Here is a 19,017-nt window from a genome sequence, read left to right as displayed (position 1 = left end):
TTCATCCTACAAAAAAGGATAATGCGATTAATTTTTAATGTAAAACCGACAATTTCTCTTAGGAATGTTTTCATCAATAGGAAAATTTTATCATTTCCCAGCATTTACATCTATAAGCTTTGCATCTTCGTGAAAATGAATAGTCATATTTTTCATCCATTAAATGCTAAGCATGACTATCATACACGCAACAATGGGGTACTTACCATACCCTACCATTGCACAGCGAAGTATGAAAGGGGTCCATATTACAATGGAGTTAAAATGTACAATGCACTCCCTTTATATATTAAAAACATCACAAACATTAAGAAGTATCGAACGAACCTAAAAAAATACTTAGTCGAACGTTGTTTTTATTCAATGAGTGATTTTTAATTGTAACATGTACTTTAGCGTTTACACTGTCCTAAATGACTTTAAAATTTTAAATGTCCATGTTTAAATGTATGACGATGTCTATGTCAAGGTAGTTGATCACAGATAATACAGTTATTATTATTATTATTATTCAATTTAGATAAGGTAGAAGTGAGGCACAACTGGTTGATTTTGCCTGTTTTAAAATATGTTACACCTATATTATTAAGTCTTTTTCTGAGCTATTTGTGAGAAAGCACTGAAAGGGAATTCTGTAAAGATTCTAGACAGTACTTAATATTTTTGTATTGTAGACTTCGTGGCCTTTTTTGTACTTCTAGCAGTATTTCCTTTTCTCCTCTCCCCGTTCCTAAACATTCCCAATTACCGTTGGCTGGGTATAGAGATTCTGAAACGCTTTGTAGTTGATCTTTTTGCCGCACGATAGTGGTACAACAGACACAGAAATAATAGGATGTGAATGTTGTGCACAATTTATAGGTTAAATATTTGTTTATCTGTATTAATATAAGGAAATTATCTCTTAAGTAATGAATTTATCAATAAAAGCTGCACTTGGAACGTACAACACCCACAGATGGGTTGTTAAAATGTTCCAACGACAGTATTCCAAAGCGGTTAGTAACGTAACCTCATTATTTTTATTTTTAATTATCTCGATCATAATAAATTAACCTATTTGTTGTAGGTATACTCATATAGTTAATGTACTTTTAGGCTTCCAAGATAAAAGATATGAAACATGAGAAAGTGGAGAAAAGCGGTGCCATACAATTTAAAAGGTTGCCCGAGTTTGTTCAGCAACGGGAATTGCTCTGGAACAAACTGAAGGAGAATTACAATCGGGAATTGGTAAATAAGCCGCAACATCCCATTAAAGTTTCGCTATCGGACGGCAAACATATCGATGCCGTGTCTTGGCGAACGACCGCTTTCGATGTCGCTAATCATATCAGGTATGGCATTGAATTTAAAATGGTAATGTCTAGGTGCAAATACCATTTGGGTTTGCGAAATGTTGTTTTAAGGTGGGGAAACAGCGTTAAATTTCTGTTTTAACTAAAAATGATAATTGGAAAAGTATTGCGTAGCAGCAAATGAGTCGGAAATGACTGTATTGTTTATTTATTATGTTTATCAAATATGAATAATTAGATGTATGATAATAGGTCATTAACACATATCTGAAACGTTGCAATTATACCAACAGAGAAAGAGTATGCCCATAAAATTTTATTCCTATTTTTAATTGTATTGCATCATTTTATTAGGTGCCCAAATTTTCTTTTATTGACTTATTTTTAGTACATGTCCAAAAATAAAGAAAAGCGCTCATTTGTTCAGTATCACACAGAAGGGCAGTAGATTCCTCAAGATCGTTTATAAATTTATATCTGTCTGTCTGTCCGTGTGCACAATAACTTTGCTTAGAAACATCTGATCGCTATGAAAATTGGTCGTCATTGGTTTTTTTTAAATAATAATAATAATTTATGGTCTTTTCAGCTACTATCGGGCCAAAAAGTTACAGCCCAAAAACGATCTCGAGCATTGCTCGGTATTCGGTTGTATCAGATTTTTTTTGTTAACTAGCGCTTCATAGCGAACGTGAACAAAACTATGTCTGGCGATAACAAAAAATGTATAGCGGAAAGCGAGCGCGGGTGACACGATCTCTTGGGACATAACAGTTTCGTTTATTAAACCCGAGCACGTGACGAAAATGCAGGTTTTGAGAGAGCGGTTCTACGCTGGTTTTCGCGAGCCGTCACGTACGACGTTAGGTACGCGAATTTTAATTCTTAGAGAAGTTACGAGTGTGAGCCAGCACCAATTTGAGTGTTTATTGTATTTATTGTTAAGAAGCGGATCCAAACAAAGGATTTTGGTTATCTTGCTTAATTTTTGGGGAATTTTGCATTTAATTTCAGTGATACAGTTCCCTTGGTTGGATTAAAATTTTGTTGCGCACTCAAGGATGTGTGTTTATTTTAAAAAGGAGCTAGGTTGGGGGTATAAGAACATTCTTATTACTGAGCTAGCTATGGGCAGAATAAAAAATTAATTGTCGTTGAAGTTTTTGCCAGTGTCGTAGAGGCTCAATTTGATTGAATGCAAGTGGGGTCTTCAACCCTTGTAAATGTAATATTCAAAAAAAGACATACTCCTTGAGAATATGTAACGAAAACTAGTAGTTGCCATTAGAAAAATATATATTCTCCCCTTGTCATTCAGACGTACGCCACTGACCTCAAATTTAAAGTACTTTTTATAATTTTTGATACCACAAAAAATCTTGTTTGAAGATACGAGTAGGTATATTCAGTGTTCCAGACAAAATGTTTACCCTGTATAGCGGTGTTTATACTGCTGCTCAATAGAGGGCGATATTAAGTATTCCTAAATCACTGTATACCTAAATAGTATATTTGTGTTACCTTGTTTGTGTATTGATTTTCTAAACCGGTTACAAAGCATCCTAGGCTCTTTCAATCTCTTTCTAGAGGCATTCTAAGGAGTATAAAATGAAGTTTTAGAAATCTAAGGAGCATTTGAGAGGGGTAAGCGCCCACTAAGAGCTTTTTTTGAGAGCTTTTTTGGGCATTTTAGCGTCTTGGTGCTTTCTACTCCCATTAAATGAATTCTAGACACACCTCGAGACACACCTATTTGTAGGACGGTTTTCAAAACGTCTCAAAAGGACATACGGAGCCCCAAAAGGCAACTAAAGAGATTCTGGAAAGTGATAGAGGGTTCTAAAAAGTCTTTTAACGCCTTCTGGAGTCTTCCATGTTAAAGTCAGTTAAAGTTAGTGTTAGATAAAAAATAATAGGCGGCGTATTTCATAGTTTTAGAAAGATTAGAATTTTTACCGTAACTGTCACATGTAATAACGCACAATCTTGTAATCAATAATATCATTTTCATTAAAGTTTAACGTTGAATTATATTAGGTTATGGGCCCAGACCTTCGTTTTAGTGTTTTTCCGTTTCGAATTGTGTATTTGTGAAGTATTGTTAAATCCACACATCAGCAGCAGAATGGATTTAGCAAAGCACATTAAACCATTGACTGGTGAGTCAGACTGGCCAATATGGAAAAGGAAAATTCGTGATTTACTTGATTATCATGAGGGAGCGTTAGATGTTATCGATAAGAAGCTAGAGAAACCGACTCCGCTTAGTGCTAATCCAACACGAGGTGAAGAAAAAGCATTTAAAGCTACAAGTGATCTGTATCGAAAAGCAAATAGTTATGCCAAGTCAATGATTACAAGTACAGTTTCTGACACAGTTTATCAGAAAATCATGGACAAGGTTACGGCGCATGATGCTTGGGAGGCGTTAAAACAGCAGTTTGAAGCTACATCCAAAGATCAGCTGTTCAAGATTTGTACAGAGCTATTTTCATTTGGTTGGACATCGGGCGAGGATGTTTCCACACACGTAGCCAAGCTCAAGAGTCTATGGACCGAGCTGAATAACGGGTTAAAAGCTAAGAATGAAAATCCACTCCCAGATCTACTATTGGTATGTAAAATTTTACATATTTTACCTAGTAGTTTTGAGAATTTTAAATCGAGTTGGATGCTGTTAACGAAAGATGAGGTTAAAACATTCGACGAATTAACCATGCAGATTATTATTTTCGAACGAAATATAAGACAGCCTTCAAGTAATGATAGTGATAAACAAGTAGCCTTGTTGGTTAAGTCAAATAAGCAGACAAAGAGGGGTACCGACAATTTCAATTTTGTATCGAAACTTAAGAAAGAAGATACCTGTAATTACTGTCAAAAGAAGGGTCACTGGGTGAGAAGTTGTAGAAAATGGATCGCAGATGGTCGTCCTAAACGTAGTAGTAGCAGTAGTAATGCTGCAGAGTCTCAGGTCGCTTTAGTCTCAATAGATAATGAAGTTTTAGCTACTGAACCAAATTCAGAGGATTGGTTTGTGGATAATGGGGCTACTAAGCATGTAACTAGTCGTTCTGATTGGTATTGTACGTTTGATGAGTTTAAAGATCCGCGCACAATTAAAGCAGCTGGAGAAGAACGTTTGATTGCTATCGGAAGCGGTACTATCAAGGTCTCTTCAATTGTCAATGGGAAGAACCAACATATTTTATTGAAAGATGTTTGGTACGTTCCGAAAATTTCGAGAAATTTATTTTCACCATTGGCTGCCCATGATAAAAATTTAAACAGTGAATTCGGATCCACCGTAACCACTTGCTCGTTTTTGGTAAACGGCATCACAGTGTTGAGTGGTATTCGAGAGAAGTTTGGATCATTGTATAAGGCAAATATTAGTCCAATTTTGTCCCAAGACAGGGCATCAGTAAAAATAGTAGAAGCAAACGATCATTTACAGTTATACCATGAAAGGTGGGGTCATCAGGATAAGCGTTACGTCAAGAAAAAGCTTGAACAAGAGTTTAATCTTAAAGTTAAGTTTGACGATACAATATGTGAACCGTGCGTATATGGTAAGGCGCATAGACTTCCATTTGGTAACAGAAAAAGTGCCTCACAACCGGGAGAACTTATTTCGGTCGATGTTTGTGGACCCTTTTGTGAGTCTTTTCAGAAAAAACGTTATTTAGTGGTATTTAAGGACAGTTATAGCTATATCGTTACGGTTTTATTATTAAGTATAAATCTGATGTCAAAGTAGTTTTAGAACAAATGCTAACGCATGCAGAAACTCAGGGTCACTTCATTAAAGAGCTACTCAGCGACAATGGAGGTGAATTTGACAACGCAGATGTTCGAGAAATCTTGCAGAGACGGGGTATCACACAGCGATTGACAGCACCGTATACACCACAACAAAATGGCGGTAGTGAAAGAGAAAATAGAACAATTGTCGAGATGGCACGTACGTTCAAGTATTCCAATTCTGATGTGAAGTTTCCGGACGCGATTTGGGCTGAGTTAGTTACAACAGCGATCTACATTCTGAATAGGACTGGGAAGTCGTCAAAAGATGGTATTACTCCATATGAAATTTGGTGTAAGAAGAAACCCAGGATAAAACACCTTCGAATCATCAGTTCGGCCTGCTATATCCATGTTCCAGATCAGAAAAGACGAAAAATGGATAGAAAAGCTGAAAAAGGCTACTTAGTTGGTTATGATGGAGATGAACGATATCGAGTGTACGTTCCAGAGAAGAAATGCGTTGTTTTATCTCGAGATGTAAAATTTAATGAAGTAACTCAAGAATGCGAAGAAAAAGAAAAAGTATTTTTCAGGAATAGATTGTCAGAAGAAGATGAATCAGAAAAAGAAGACCAGATTGATAAACCAGAAATTACTCAACCTGAAGGCAGCACAAGAACTAAAGAAAGCAAAGAAGAAAGTGATGATGAGTGCAGTAGTGAATATAACAATGAAAGATCGTTACGTAATCGAGAAATTATCCGCACTCCAAAGTATCTTGAAGATTACGTTATGGCGATGATGACAGAGCTCCATCCTCAAACATATGAAGAAGCTATACAAGATAAAAATCGTGCATCTTGGAAAAATGCCATGGACAATGAAATGGCTTCCTTGATGGAAAATAGCACATGGGAATTAGTAAAATTACCCACAGGTGGTAAAGCAATTGCTTGTAAGTAGGTTTATAAATTAAAATTAAATCCAGACGGAAGTATTTTAAAATACAAGGCAAGATTGGTCGCAAAAGGATACAATCAAAAGAAAGGTATTGATTACAATAATACTTTCAGTCCAGTTGCAAAGTTGCAAACTATTCGTTTGATACTTGGTATTGCTGCAACAGAGAAAATGCATTTGGCCCAATTTTATGTCTCAACTGCATTTTTATATGGAGAGCTGGAGGAAAAGATCTTTATGAAACAGCCAGATGGATACGATGATGAGTCTGGTAGAGTCTGCCTACTCAAAAGGAGTTTATATGGACTAAAGCAGTCGCCTAGATGTTGGAATCATCGTATTGGAAAATATTTACAAAAATTACAGTTTAGAGCCAGTAAAGAAGAACCATGTATGTTTGTTAAAGAGAAAAATGGTGCTAAGATAGTTTTAGCATTATATGTAGATGATGGTCTTATTGCTGCTACTCATAAAGAAGATCTTGAAGAATTTATCCACCAACTTAGAACAGAGTTCAAGATTACCTCAAATGAAGCAACATATTTCTTGGGTCTTGAAATTGAAAAATCACAGAATGGAAATATCAAGATTAGCCAGAAATCGTATGCTCAGAAACTACTTGAGCGTTTTAATTTTGTTGAATGCAAGTCAGTTTCTACACCAATGCTTTCAAGTTCAGGAAGTTCGAATTCAGGGAAAGCATCAGAAAAAGAAGTCATATTTCCATATCGACAGGTCGTTGGTGCGATCATGTACCTTATGTTAGGCTCGAGACCAGATTTAGCCTACAGTGTGGGATTTTTATCCAGGTCATTAGAAAACCCTACTATTGATGATGTAGCGAGAGCTAAAAGAGTCCTTAGGTATATAGCTGGGACTATTGATCTTGGTATAGTATATCAAAGTAACGCTAAGAAGGGAGCGTTCGAATGCTACAGTGATGCTGATTTCGGTGGTTGTAGTAAAACCTAAAACAGGTCGTTCAACATCAGGAGTACTGGTCAAATATGCCAATGGAGCTGTTTCTTGGATTAGTCAGCGACAAGGTTCCGTAACAGAATCTACAGCTGAAGCAGAAATCGTAGCTGCAAGTGAAGCCGCAAAGGAAGTTATTTGGCTTACTCAACTTTTGCAAGAAATTACATTTTTAAAGGAAATTCCAGTTATCCAGATTGACAACGCAGCAGCCGTTAGACTTTCTGAGAATCCCGAAAATCATCGCAGAACCAAGCACATCCAAAGGAAACACTTCTTTATTCGTGAGCATGTTAGTGAAGGCACTTTGGTTGTAGAAAAGGTTTCATCTGAACATCAGGTAGCTGACATTATGACCAAGTCTCTCGCTCAAACAAGATTACATATCCTTTGTGTAAAGATGGGACTTGTATAATTATTAATTTTTATCAAACAAGGGAAAGTGTTAAAGTCAGTTAAAGTTAGTGTTAGATAAAAAATAATAGGCGGCATATTTCATAGTTTAGAAAGATTAGAATTTTTACCGTAACTGTCACATGTAATAACGCACAATCTTGTAATCAATAATATCATTTTCATTAAAGTTTAACGTTGAATTATATTATTCCAAGGCGTCATAGTGCGGGGTTCAGCGCTTCATTTTCATTTTGCTGTTTTTTAGAGGTTCTATTCGTTTTTTGACCTCTTTAGATCTTTAGAGTTTTGGTTTTGCCAAAATTGGACATAAGACACGAAATCGAATGTGTCGCATTTTTTCCGGGAAATGTGACGGTGTTTATTCGAGAACTTGCAAGGACGTTTGCTATATAAAATTGTGTTTCACTCAGTCTTAACATTAAGGTCTAATGAAACAATAAGCTCCCGCTCGTGTTATGTTATAAATTGTGGGTGATAAAAAATAAAACTTGCTAAATTGCGACGAACTTGGGGTAGTTCGCGCACAGTCGGTGAGGTTTTAAAATTAAAGATTCATTAGTGGAATAATAATCTCAATTTAATTAAAAGAAAAATAAATAAGCATACAAACTATATTAATTAATGTAATAATCGGCGGCAACCGAGGTGTCTCTGTCGGCGGAACGAACAAACGGGCGGACGGACTCGCGCCTGGTTGAGGTCGGCGGTAGCAGCGATCTGGCGGGTCGGTCGTGGTCAATCGGAGAAACGGCAGCTGCAGGACTCGGACGGGTTCAGAAAATGGCGGCGCTAACTTCGGAAAAACTAAAACAAAATTGCGGCGAACTACTTAGTAACGAAGCGCCCAACTTAAAACGCTTCTAGATACAGGGTGTTCAGCAAAGCTGGTCGACTCCACAAATATACGGTGTGGTCATAACTTCGGGTATGAACTTCAGGGCGGAGAACAGGTGCTTACGTTACAAAATTATAATTCCCGAGTCCAACCAGTTTGTCCCTAAATAGAATCGATTGCAATATGATGCGCACTCACAAAGAATCACAACAACAACAAAATACTTTTTTCAAAAAACCTTATTTTTTAGTCCAAGCTTTGCCGAAACTGTGATAGTAGCAAAAGTAAACGGAGTGCTGTGGGACTTAAATAGGCCGCTAGAAGAAAACTGCCATTTGGAACTATTAAAATTTGATAATGACGAAGCTAAGTCAGTATTTTGGCATTCGTCCGCACACATCTTGGGAGAAGCTCTAGAACGAACTTTTACCGGCTACCTCTGTTACGGTCCGCCGATTGAGGCTGGATTTTATTACGACATGTATCTGCACGATAAAACAGTGAGTATATTCAACGTACAGCGACGCTTAGAGTTTTCCCCAGATATCGTCTACAGATTTTCCTCAATTAGAAAAATGTATTAAAGAAATTATAAATGGAAAGCAAAAGTTCGAAAGACTCGTCGTCCGAAAAGATGATCTTTTCGAAATGTTCAAATACAATCCGTTTAAAGTACGGATATTGAATGAGAAAATCAATTCGCCCACGGCTACCGTGTATCGGTGCGGATCTCTAATTGATGTCTGCAGGGGTCCCCATGTTCTCCATACTGGCAAAGTGAAAGCTTTTAAATTAACAAAGGTAATTCGACGGGCCAGTATTCGTAACGTTTGAGATATTGTAGAATTCGTCGACCTATTGGGAGGGAAATTCGGAATCGGAAACCTTGCAGAGAGTTTATGGCATAAGTTTTCCCGATACCAAGCAGTTGCAAGAATGGGAACAGTTTCAGGAGGAGGCCATTAAAAGAGATCACAGACGGATAGGAAAAGTAAGTGCCGTGTTAAGTCTAATCTTGGCCGCTTCTTTGCCACTGTAGGATCAAGAATTGTTCTTCTTCCACGATTTATCTCCGGGTTGCTGTTTTTTCCAACCGCGAGGAACTCGCATCTACAACACACTTATTGAATTTGTCAAAGAACTGTATCGGGAACGAAAGTACCTAGAAGTGGTTACCCCTAACATGTTTAATGCGAAGTTGTGGGAGAAATCGGGCCATTGGGATCTGTACGCTGTAAGTGCACTCAGCTGTAAAAAAAAAAGAACACTACACCTTGCCTCATTTTAGCACAACATGTTTTCATTTAACGTGGAAAATGACACCTTCGCCCTAAAACCGATGAATTGCCCTGGCCACTGGTAGGTGGTGCTTTTACCATAGCCCCTTTACAAAACCCCATCTTTCTCTCTAGCTTAATATTTCAACAACGCGCCCGCTCGTGGAGAGAACTGCCCTTTAGATGTACCGAATTTGGTGTAGTTCACAGAAACGAACTGTCCGGTACACTGACTGGTCTAACGCGCGTGCGTAGATTTCAACAGGACGATGGTCACGTGTTCTGCGGTATCGATCAAATTCAAGGCGAAATAACCGAATCGTTAGACTTCCTGAATCGTCTGTATACCACTTTCGGCTTCACATTTAATCTGGTCTTATCGACGAGACCCGAAAAGTTTTTGGGCGACGTCGAAATTTGGGATCAAGCCGAAAAGGTCTGTACGCGATAGGTAGCATGACGTACTTGACTGTCAATTTTAAAGGCGTTGGAGAATAGCTTAAATCTCTCAGGATATTCGTGGTCTTTAAACCCTGAAGATGGCGCGTTTTATGGTCCTAAGATTGATATCATCGTATTGGACGCGTTAAAACGCTCGCATCAGTGCGGAACCATACAGCTCGATTTTCAACTACCAATCAGATTTGATTTGTCATATAAGAGGTAGGTGTATAACCCTCAGCCGCAGTAGACATAGATTTCTAGCCCTACAGGAGAGAAGAAACGTCCCGTTATAATCCATCGAGCGCTTCTAGGATCGGTCGAACGCATTTTCGCCATTTTAACTGAGCACTACGGAGGAAAATGGCCGTTTTGGTTATCTCCCAGACAAATAATGGTCATTCCTATAAATGCCAATGTACACAGTTACGCGATGGACGTGGAACGGAAACTGTACGAGGCAGGTTTTATGGTCGAAATAGATCTCGACCAAGGCGATACGTTTAATCGGAAAATTCGAAATGCCCAGCAAGCTCAGTTTAATTTTATACTTGGTGAGTTTGGATCATGTATCGACAGAGTGCGTCAAAGATTCCCATTTCACAAGAAAGTACATAAATAATAATGTCCATTGATTACATTGCTGCGGTATAACATTTTTTTACAGTTGTAGGAGACAAGGAGCAAGAAAATAATTCCGTAAATGTAAGAACGCGAAACAATGAAATTTTTGGGGAAGTATCGCTAAGCAGGCTAATCGAAAGTTTGCAGCAACTTAAAAAGGATCGTGTTATTGAAGATACTCTGTAAATTTCGTGTTAAGTGGTTATAAATTTATTTATTGTTATTACAACGTGTTTTTTAATTCTTCCCCACTTCCACTAGGTCAGTAAAATCCTCTCCCTCAAATTAAATGTAACACCAATAAGAGGCCGTGTCGCGTTCGAGCAGATAACACTTAAATGAACTCGACCAAATGTTCCTTAATTCTAAACAACGCAATTTTAACATCTCAATATGTAAACAAGGAATTAATCAATTAAAAACAAAGCTAAAATGGACAAATAGGTACTAAAAGTACAAATTCTGATTAAATAATGCTTATTCGTAATAAAATTCTCCAGATTTAAATTGACCAGAAAAACATTTACACATACAGGATGGCTCATTCGGCATTTTTCCACGTCCATCTGACGTTTACACAATGTACATAACTTTGTTATTTAATTGAAAGTTACAGGAAATATACTATGTGCAGTGTAATCGAATTTTGCATGTCAACTTTAATTTGTAGCTAATTTTGTTAAGAATTTAAAAAAATGTGCTATTGTTTGCGTTTTGTCTGTCAGTCCGCCCAGATCCAGTTCTATTGTGTTGAACTACTTTTAGGGGATTGGTCCTAGAACCGCGTAACTTACGACGATGCACACATGTCTGACAGTCGGCAACCACGCAATTTTTAGGAGGGAAAAAGCTGTCTGCACCATATGGAGAGCACGAACGTTGGTTACGTTTAGCATCTTATTGTTTTTAATGTTTGTTGTTATTTAATGCAAGTAGTAATCTTTGCATTTCTTTATATCGTATTTGTGTCTTGTATGCAGCATTTTATATTTTTTGCGAGTTTCAATCTTTGTTTTTGAAATTTATTTGATTTAACCGTAATGCAGAATCACATATTTGATACCGTTATCCTTTTGTTTTAAATCGTTTACATTTTTGGTGTAATGTTTGCTTAATTTATGTTTATGCTTTGATTACATGGTCTTGACCACAAGAAATATTCATATAAGTTTTAATCAATCTTTTAAACATTGGGAAAATTGTTTTGATGTGTGTATGCGTACTGACTGGTTGTTTGTAATCTAACATTTTCTCCGCGAATGAAGCAGTTACAGGGGTGGCAAAAACTAATTAAATGTGTTACGACACTAATCCAGTGAATGTGTTCGACATGTAACTGTAGGCTCGAAACTCCGAACGAGGGGCGAGTTACATATCTTGGGGGCAAGATTATGCTAATAAAAACTCTTCGGTTTAGAATGTATGTGTGGTATATGAGCTGCGATTCAATTATTTCCACATATTTTGTCGTAACATTGAATTTACCTACAAGGCCATGTTATTTTCCATCTTGATTCTCTTAACCAGAGGATTTTATTGCACCAAAGATGAGTGCCATCCTGTATATTTCACCCTTTCTTACAATCTTGGTACCTGCTTACCTACCTGACATATTGTCCCTAAATGTTACCTCTGATTGGCCAATATTGTTGTTTTAATTTTATGTTATGCATTCACATCATTACAAACAAAAAAATGAATTGGTTTGTAGAAACTATAACTAACTCGCACGACTCCTTTTCGCGAGCAGAGGGAGTTGGGGGCCCTCTAGTAGCATTGAATATAATTTTGACGATTGGGAAATCTGGAGGAAATATATCCATTGGTGATGTCAAGGTGCGAATATCTCGAAAACGGTTTGTCAGAGGAAAGTACTCTCAAATTTTCTGGACGAGATAGACCGACTGGCGAAGTCGAAACGAAGTGTCTGTCGGAAGAGGGTACTCATAAAGGGCATGTGCACGTCAGGACGAGACATATCTATTGGTAATGTAAAAACTTTCAGTGCAAATATCTGCAGAACGGCGGGGCGGAGGAGAGGGTGCTCTCAAAGAGCGGTAAGATCGTCTAGACGAGACACATCTACTGGCTATGTAAAAACTTAATTGTGAACATTTCGAAAATGTTGGAGAAAGGTATCTATAAAAGGAAAATGCTCAATATTTTATCGAAGAGCTTAATTCTTCTTCTATTATACATATATATAGCGTAGATTGTAATGTATACCAGGCGGCCTTTAAATGTTTATGTATAAAGAGACCCCCTCTTCATTAATCATTTACCAAGAAGGTAAACATTGATAAATATAGCATGCTACTACCTTATAATCAAATCATTTACTATGGTACTATGGCTTTATTTGGCTATGATGTACTACAACCACTTTTTTGCCGATTGAATATGGAGGGGTTGGGGGGGGGGGCTAAATTGCACTTAATTGAGTTCTCCTAACCCTTAATAAAGATTATTAGGTACTATTACAGATTGAGTCAAATTTCCCCTGAGGGATAATCACACATATTAAAACAATGGTCAAAATTTATATGAATATTACTTCAGGTCAAGACCATTTAATCCATACATAAAAATAAATTAAGCAAACATTACACCAAACACGTAAACTATTTCAAACAAAATGTTAACGATATCAAATACGTGATTCTGCATCGAGGTTAAATCAAGTCAATAGAAAAATAAGGTCGAAAATTATAAAATGCATTAAAAAACATAAAAATAACAACAAACTTGAACTGCACGACGCTTTCGCATGACGATAGTTGTTGCCAAGATGCTGTTATGTAGCAATGGTGCTCTCGAGATGGCGCAGACCGCTTTTCTTCAGTCTTGCATGCTAATATGCTATAATAAACGCAATATTGATAGGTATATTTTGCAATAACCTTGCACAAAAAAAATATATTGTCTGTAATTGGTGTTTCCATATACAAGTTTTATCCATAGTCCTTTACTTTAAAGAATTTACACATAGAGAGACATGGAGAAAAATCCATCCCGACTACAAATTATTAAAATTACAAACAACAAAACAGTTTATTCACATTGTTTTTATAAAATTATCATAATGCTTTAACATAACTTGCATATCAGTGTAATTTCCAAATCTACAAGCCTCCTCTAACTCTAACCATTTAAAATCTTGGTGCTCATCAGACAATCTCACCCCAGCGCTTGGATTAATTAATTCCGCTAACCAATAAATAACAATCTTCGGTTTCCCGCGTACATTATAATTGAGAATATGCTTAGAGTCGTGAAATATGTTCAAATCCGACTGTCGCAAACCGGATTCTTCGCTCGTCTCTCGTAATGCCGTAACCATCGGATCGGTTTCGCCGGGATCGACATGACCTGCGTTACGTAATATTTTTAATGTGTTATTGTTAAATTATGTTACCCTTTGGAGGAGTCCAATGGTGTTCCCCGTAAGATGTTTGTAACAAAAGGTACTGAATTGCATTTAAATGCTTGCGGAAGATCACTAAACCTGCTGCAGTTTTTGTCATGTTATGTAGGAATATGGAGCAAGTCCTTTAAGGGGAAAACTATAAATTATGGCATATAATCTAAGAACATTAATCGGATTATCACAGTAATTTCACCTTAACCTAAAATACATAAATAAATAAATGTACAGCGTGTCCCGTAAAACATGAACCCGCAGCTCCCCCTGTATATTACATGTAGTGTGTCCAGAAAGTTTGATCCGATTTTTAAATTACATTCTGCTTTCTAATTGTGAACTTAAAAACGGCGTATCGGAAGAAGGTATAATACTGAGTAGGATTCCGGTCACAAAACACCTGATGCAAATCCTACTCCACTCTGCTGTATTTTATATATAATAATATATTATATACCTACCAAGGTCGAGACAGGATAGTGTAGTCAAGCAGGCCATTATTTATTGTTCTGTGATTGACATACTTTCAACGAGTAGTAATTTGGTTTGAATCTTTTCAAAATGTAATAATTTTAAGTACCTATGTAGTTTCTACGGAAGTTGCAACTCTTGATTTTAGAGAGATCTTGTCTAAATGTTTATTGAGCCAAATTTTGGGTAGTCATGATCTCTGAAAGTGGGCAGTGTGACAATTCCCACTATTAACCACTGCTTAATAATGATTTCATTATAAATGAGAAGCGCATTGGTGCCAGAACGCCGTTTGCAGCCAAATAATAAAAATCATATCACTAGCATTTTTTAAGCTTACAATAAATAGCCAAATAGCGTTAGAACTCATTTTAATTTAAAAAATTTTAATCTGAAAAGGTAAACAAAACAGGTGCATACTCGGGCATAAAAAAATTAAAAGAATGAACACAAATTCTTGGACTGTTTTTGTCCATTTTAAGGTTTCATTCTGTATAAGCCGCCCATTAATGATCAAATATAATCTGACGCATTGAATGAAACAAATCTATTGAAATATAATTTAATTTAAAATAATGTGAACAGCATTAAAAAATAAACAATTTGACAATTCAAAATGTATAAACAATAGAAAAAGATTATCTACAAAGGGTTAATTCCACCTAAATCTACGAATAAAGATTTATCTCCATTTTCATTACGAAGTTTATTTGCCATAATTAATGCACAATAGAAGAGCAAGCATTCCTTTCCGAATTAAATTAGCTTTTAAACTTTATATAGTATATTACAAGCAGACGAGTGCAAAATGATGTTCTATACTCAGCGACTGTCTAGTGCAAACATTTACGACGCCCAAGCCTCGAGTTCCTTCATGTCATCTTCATCTTCAACTTTTTCTGAAAAATTAATCAGGTTGTAGTGTTAAACAATTGAATTTGAATGGGTACGTACTAGCAGGCCTAGGTTTGGAGACTTCGGCTTGTGGAATTTCAGGTAGATTCTCGGGTCCAACTTTCAGAAGCTCATTTTCAAGCGTTTCCTGTTCGAGCTCCTCCAATTCCTTTTCTAGATCCTCGTCGTCGACCACCGATCCAAAGGCCACTGGATTGCTGATCGCGTCGGATATTTCCCTAGCTACGTCTTGCTGTTCGGCGATATCATCCATCATATCGTGCACTTGATCGACATCCCTTGCAACATAAGTATGTTAGTTAAGCAAAATGAATAACCTTGAATTCAGATCACAATTAATTAATGGATTAGAAGTGATTTAAATAGGTCGAATACGTACATATTTTTATGAGCGAGTTTAAGCGCATCAGCTGCTTCTTTCATCGCATCCAGAACCGACGTGTTCGTGTTGGCACCCTCAAGCGCCTCCCTTTGCATTTCAATGGTGCTAAGCGTTCCGTCTATCTGTTCGAGTTGCTTTGCCAATCGTTTCTTCTTCTTTAACGCCTGTATCGCTAATCGTTTGTTTTTCGTGGCATTTTTTCGGGCAATGTCCATCTCTACATCAATTTTCTTTTCCAAAAACTCCTGCTTTTTGATTAACATGTCTTCGGTTTCTCTGAGTTTTTGAATTGCCTCGCCAGTTGTGATCTGCTTCTCATCCTTTTTGCCACCGAACAATTTCCCGAAGAAACTCATTTTGGGGGTTTATTCTTAAAATTATAAGCAGTTGAAAATTAATAACACTCAAACAAAAGGCAAATTTCTTCCTCCAATTTACTACGTATGACTAATAAATTGGAACTTTTCTTTCATTTGCAAAACAAGTTTGACAGTAGCATTTCATAACACATTTCGTGAAAGGTGGGATAGATGGTGCTACCTCTCTAGGCAGAGGCGCGCTATATTATGACCTATCCTGAAAATATGGGGGTTAGCGAATTCAAGTGCCGCATCCCCCTTTGGGTAAAAGTCCCCCCCTCCCCTACTTTCAAACCGCGGTTTAAATCTCTGCGCCTGTATATGGGAGATAAGTTCGTTTATAAATACAATGATACGGTGTAAGGCGTTGTAAATTCACTGGCGTAACAATTGACATTCTCTCAGACTGTCAAGCAAGCAGTCATAAAGGCTTTCCTAGCCCGCACTAGTCTGGGAGTGCATCTGCAACCTGAAGCAGCACCATGTTACTGGGTTTCATGGCATTCTGATATTGCAAGCAGATGATCTGGTAAAACTAGATGCCCAAGGCTCCATAGCAGGCCACGTGTGTAGTTCAGTCGACAGGTTGTTTCAAATAAAAAAAGGTCGGAAAAGTTATTGAAACTTTGGGATGATATTCAGGGATGGTTAAAACTAACATTTCCTCAAGTTTTGCACCTCGTTATTTGAATAGAAAAAAAATAAACATATTTTCTTATGGTCACTTTTTGAGCTCTACAAGATAGCGTTGAAAGATTTTCAATACAATGTTTGGTTTCTGAAAAATCATACTTTATTGAGTAGTATTTTTTTACCAATACAACGATGTACGGCACACAAAAAAACAAAAGTTGGAAACAGTTGGTTTTAACAGGATGGTGCACCCGCGCACGGCTCCATAACTATGCGAGAATACTTTTTTGGCAAATTTCTCTATTTTCCAGGAAATTTGCCCGAAAGGTATATTCTCATACGATTAGGGCCTTGTGCGCGGGTGCACCATCTTGTTGAAACCAACAGTTTCTAGCTCCTGTATTTTTTTGTGTGCCGTTATATCGTTTTATTCGTTATAAAAAATGCTATTTAATACAGTGTGTACTTTTTCACGGGCCATATAAACAATAAAGTTGCTGATTTCTCCGAACAAAACATGGTATTGAAAATCTCTCAACCAGGGCCATTTTTTAAGTGGCCCTTGGGTCACATTGAAGTTGATCAGCCCTGGGGCCACACCAAACTTTAGCCCTAACATAAATAATAACAATAATACTAATAATAATCTTATTATACTTATGAAGTTTAATGATCACTTAAAAAAATTACAGTATTTCTCTACACCTGCACAGTTATTAGTTTATAATATTTAACACAAATTTTAGCTAAAGATACTTGAAGGAAAAGTGTAAAAATCTGATTTGTCATAGGGATTGAAAAATTGAATTTGTGCATGGATAAATCAAGTGGATTTTAATTTGTAAGGCACCTATACGCCGTATTAGAACCTTTGATAGGTTGTATTGTGTAGGTATTCTCATTCCAAATGTGTAAAATTAAACAATATTGTACTGTTTGTAACAAATACAACTTTACCACTTATTCGACCACATGTAAGTTTGAAGCATTCTAAATCAATTAATTTAAAAATTTATTAGTCACAATTAAAACTTTATACATAGATCAAAATAATTATAAACATAAAAATAAGAGAATTTCAGTCTTCTTCCTTTATGCAGTTCTCCACCATTTCTCTCAAATTTGGATTCTCCATAGCAGCCGCTATCCTTTCCTTATCGTTTATTTGTTTATTTACTGCAAAACAAAATTATCTTAATATACAATGCAGTAACAGGCTGCTATTCTAAGCAAAAAAAAAAGCTTCCATCACTTGTACTTAGAATGGCAAATAATTCCATAAGTAAACCATAAAAAATGTTATTTACTAAATTAAGGTAAACAAGATAGCTATTTCTTGGTGGTATTTGGTATGAGTTTTAAACCACCAGCAGTTGCTTACTTTCGTCTTCTGTCGAATGTGCACCTTTCTTAATAAATATATCTAGTTTCATCTCCTGAGGTATACTCCGTTCAAGTTTGATTCTAATACACAATCCAATTAAAGTTGCCAACGAGCAATGCGGAACGGTCGGATTAAACTCGACCCGTATGACACTAATGTTCCCGGCCGTCGGGTTTTGCACCTACCATAAAAGCGGAAATAATAATGATCGACTTTCGTATCTTACTTGACGACGTACAATGACACCTTCATCGTAGACTACATTTAATTCTTCTAACGTGTTGGGTTTTTCGGGATCTTTTATTGTGCGAATGAAATCTGAATGCAAGATAAGGTTACAAAGTTCACAATTCAATCTTTACACTTTTTTTACCGAAGACATTATCTCGCAATTCGTTCGTATCGACAGGAACGTGTTGGATTGGTGGAGTTTGTACCGGAGAATTTTCTAATTTTTTTCGAAAAAGAGAAAAAAACATTTTAAAAAAATTATTGAAGGAATTGCAAAAACAGCTGATCTACCTTCAAGTTCATCCATCATATTTTACGTAGGTCACATTCACATACAAAAGAGCGTATTACATACAGTGCAGTACATATGCTAATCTAAAACGATATGAATATTTACTGGTTTCTTTAATCTCGAATTGGGTAATTAATTCAAATTAATCATTCGAATTGAATTGTAGCACATGAAACCTTACCTTTCGAACCATAATTATAGTTATTCGTATTATTATACCCTCGTTTCAATTTTTCGCTTTTTAAAATTTCTTCCAATGTTGATTCTTCAAATTCTTGTGATTTTTCGAACATTTTAATTTTTTAATTTTTCTGCTTGGGTTCTTAAAACGCTCCACATTTTTCAAATCAACCAA

General features: G+C 36.6%; 4 protein-coding genes across 5 annotated transcripts; 1 reads left to right on the top strand and 3 right to left on the bottom strand.

Moving 5' to 3' along the window:
* The first annotated feature begins 859 nt into the window (after positions 1 to 859).
* LOC116159369 (threonine--tRNA ligase, cytoplasmic-like) lies at positions 860 to 10,803 on the top strand. Its single transcript, XM_031472332.1, has 11 exons — positions 860 to 998; positions 1,099 to 1,337; positions 8,483 to 8,732; positions 8,776 to 9,033; positions 9,077 to 9,223; positions 9,272 to 9,466; positions 9,521 to 9,591; positions 9,645 to 9,945; positions 9,994 to 10,172; positions 10,215 to 10,504; positions 10,618 to 10,803. The coding sequence occupies exons 1-11, from the start codon at positions 912 to 914 to the stop codon at positions 10,758 to 10,760; spliced, it is 2,160 nt and encodes a 719-aa protein (XP_031328192.1). The 5' UTR covers positions 860 to 911; the 3' UTR covers positions 10,761 to 10,803.
* Positions 10,804 to 13,606: 2,803 nt separating this feature from the next.
* LOC116158745 (bis(5'-nucleosyl)-tetraphosphatase [asymmetrical]-like) lies at positions 13,607 to 14,224 on the bottom strand. Its single transcript, XM_031471576.1, has 2 exons — positions 13,990 to 14,224; positions 13,607 to 13,943 (listed from the first exon to the last, which is right to left on the bottom strand). Exons 1-2 carry the CDS (start codon positions 14,096 to 14,098, stop codon positions 13,630 to 13,632), a joined length of 423 nt encoding a protein of 140 aa, XP_031327436.1. The 5' UTR covers positions 14,099 to 14,224; the 3' UTR covers positions 13,607 to 13,629.
* Positions 14,225 to 15,144: 920 nt separating this feature from the next.
* LOC116169548 (charged multivesicular body protein 4c-like) lies at positions 15,145 to 16,291 on the bottom strand. The gene is made up of 3 exons (XM_031485667.1): positions 15,761 to 16,291; positions 15,421 to 15,659; positions 15,145 to 15,365 (listed from the first exon to the last, which is right to left on the bottom strand). The coding sequence occupies exons 1-3, from the start codon at positions 16,117 to 16,119 to the stop codon at positions 15,313 to 15,315; spliced, it is 651 nt and encodes a 216-aa protein (XP_031341527.1). The 5' UTR covers positions 16,120 to 16,291; the 3' UTR covers positions 15,145 to 15,312.
* A 1,462-nt stretch (positions 16,292 to 17,753) lies between these two features.
* On the bottom strand, positions 17,754 to 18,755 carry LOC116169557 (MIP18 family protein galla-1-like). Of its 2 annotated transcripts, XM_031485686.1 has the most exons (5): positions 18,662 to 18,755; positions 18,513 to 18,587; positions 18,378 to 18,457; positions 18,137 to 18,320; positions 17,754 to 17,931 (listed from the first exon to the last, which is right to left on the bottom strand). In XM_031485686.1, the coding sequence occupies exons 1-5, from the start codon at positions 18,678 to 18,680 to the stop codon at positions 17,834 to 17,836; spliced, it is 456 nt and encodes a 151-aa protein (XP_031341546.1). In that variant the 5' UTR covers positions 18,681 to 18,755; the 3' UTR covers positions 17,754 to 17,833. The 2 variants fall into 2 exon arrangements, with proteins under 2 accessions (XP_031341546.1, XP_031341538.1); XM_031485678.1 differs by lacking the exon at positions 18,662 to 18,755 and having other exon boundaries at positions 18,513 to 18,655.
* Positions 18,756 to 19,017: the final 262 nt, after the last annotated feature.

The sequence above is a fragment of the Photinus pyralis genome, unplaced genomic scaffold (assembly GCF_008802855.1).
Source record: "Photinus pyralis isolate 1611_PpyrPB1 unplaced genomic scaffold, Ppyr1.3 Ppyr1.4_LG1, whole genome shotgun sequence".
In the NCBI taxonomy this organism is placed as follows: Eukaryota; Metazoa; Arthropoda; class Insecta; order Coleoptera; family Lampyridae; genus Photinus; species Photinus pyralis.
This window is presented reverse-complemented; position numbering and strand designations above follow the sequence as displayed.

Bases quoted from the DNA above. Each gene is read 5' to 3' on its own strand.
- LOC116169557 (XM_031485678.1), bottom strand. From the start codon at position 18,618: ATGTTTTTTTCTCTTTTTCGAAAAAAATTAGAAAATTCTCCGGTACAA. The intron at 18,458-18,512 runs GTAAAAAAAGTG...TCTTGCATTCAG, and splicing joins ATTGCGAGATAATGTCTTCG to ATTTCATTCGCACAATAAAA. The intron at 17,932-18,136 runs GTAAGCAACTGC...TTTGTTTTGCAG, and splicing joins ACATTCGACAGAAGACGAAA to TAAATAAACAAATAAACGAT.
- LOC116169548 (XM_031485667.1), bottom strand. From the start codon at position 16,119: ATGAGTTTCTTCGGGAAATTGTTCGGTGGCAAAAAGGATGAGAAGCAG. The intron at 15,660-15,760 runs GTACGTATTCGA...TTATGTTGCAAG, and splicing joins AAACTCGCTCATAAAAATAT to GGATGTCGATCAAGTGCACG. The intron at 15,366-15,420 runs GTACGTACCCAT...TTAATTTTTCAG, and splicing joins CTCCAAACCTAGGCCTGCTA to AAAAAGTTGAAGATGAAGAT.
- LOC116159369 (XM_031472332.1), top strand. From the start codon at position 912: ATGAATTTATCAATAAAAGCTGCACTTGGAACGTACAACACCCACAGA. The intron at 1,338-8,482 runs GTATGGCATTGA...CTTATTTTTTAG, and splicing joins GATGTCGCTAATCATATCAG to TCCAAGCTTTGCCGAAACTG. The intron at 9,224-9,271 runs GTAAGTGCCGTG...TTGCCACTGTAG, and splicing joins ATCACAGACGGATAGGAAAA to GATCAAGAATTGTTCTTCTT.
- LOC116158745 (XM_031471576.1), bottom strand. From the start codon at position 14,098: ATGACAAAAACTGCAGCAGGTTTAGTGATCTTCCGCAAGCATTTAAAT. The intron at 13,944-13,989 runs GTAACATAATTT...TACGTAACGCAG, and splicing joins CCATTGGACTCCTCCAAAGG to GTCATGTCGATCCCGGCGAA.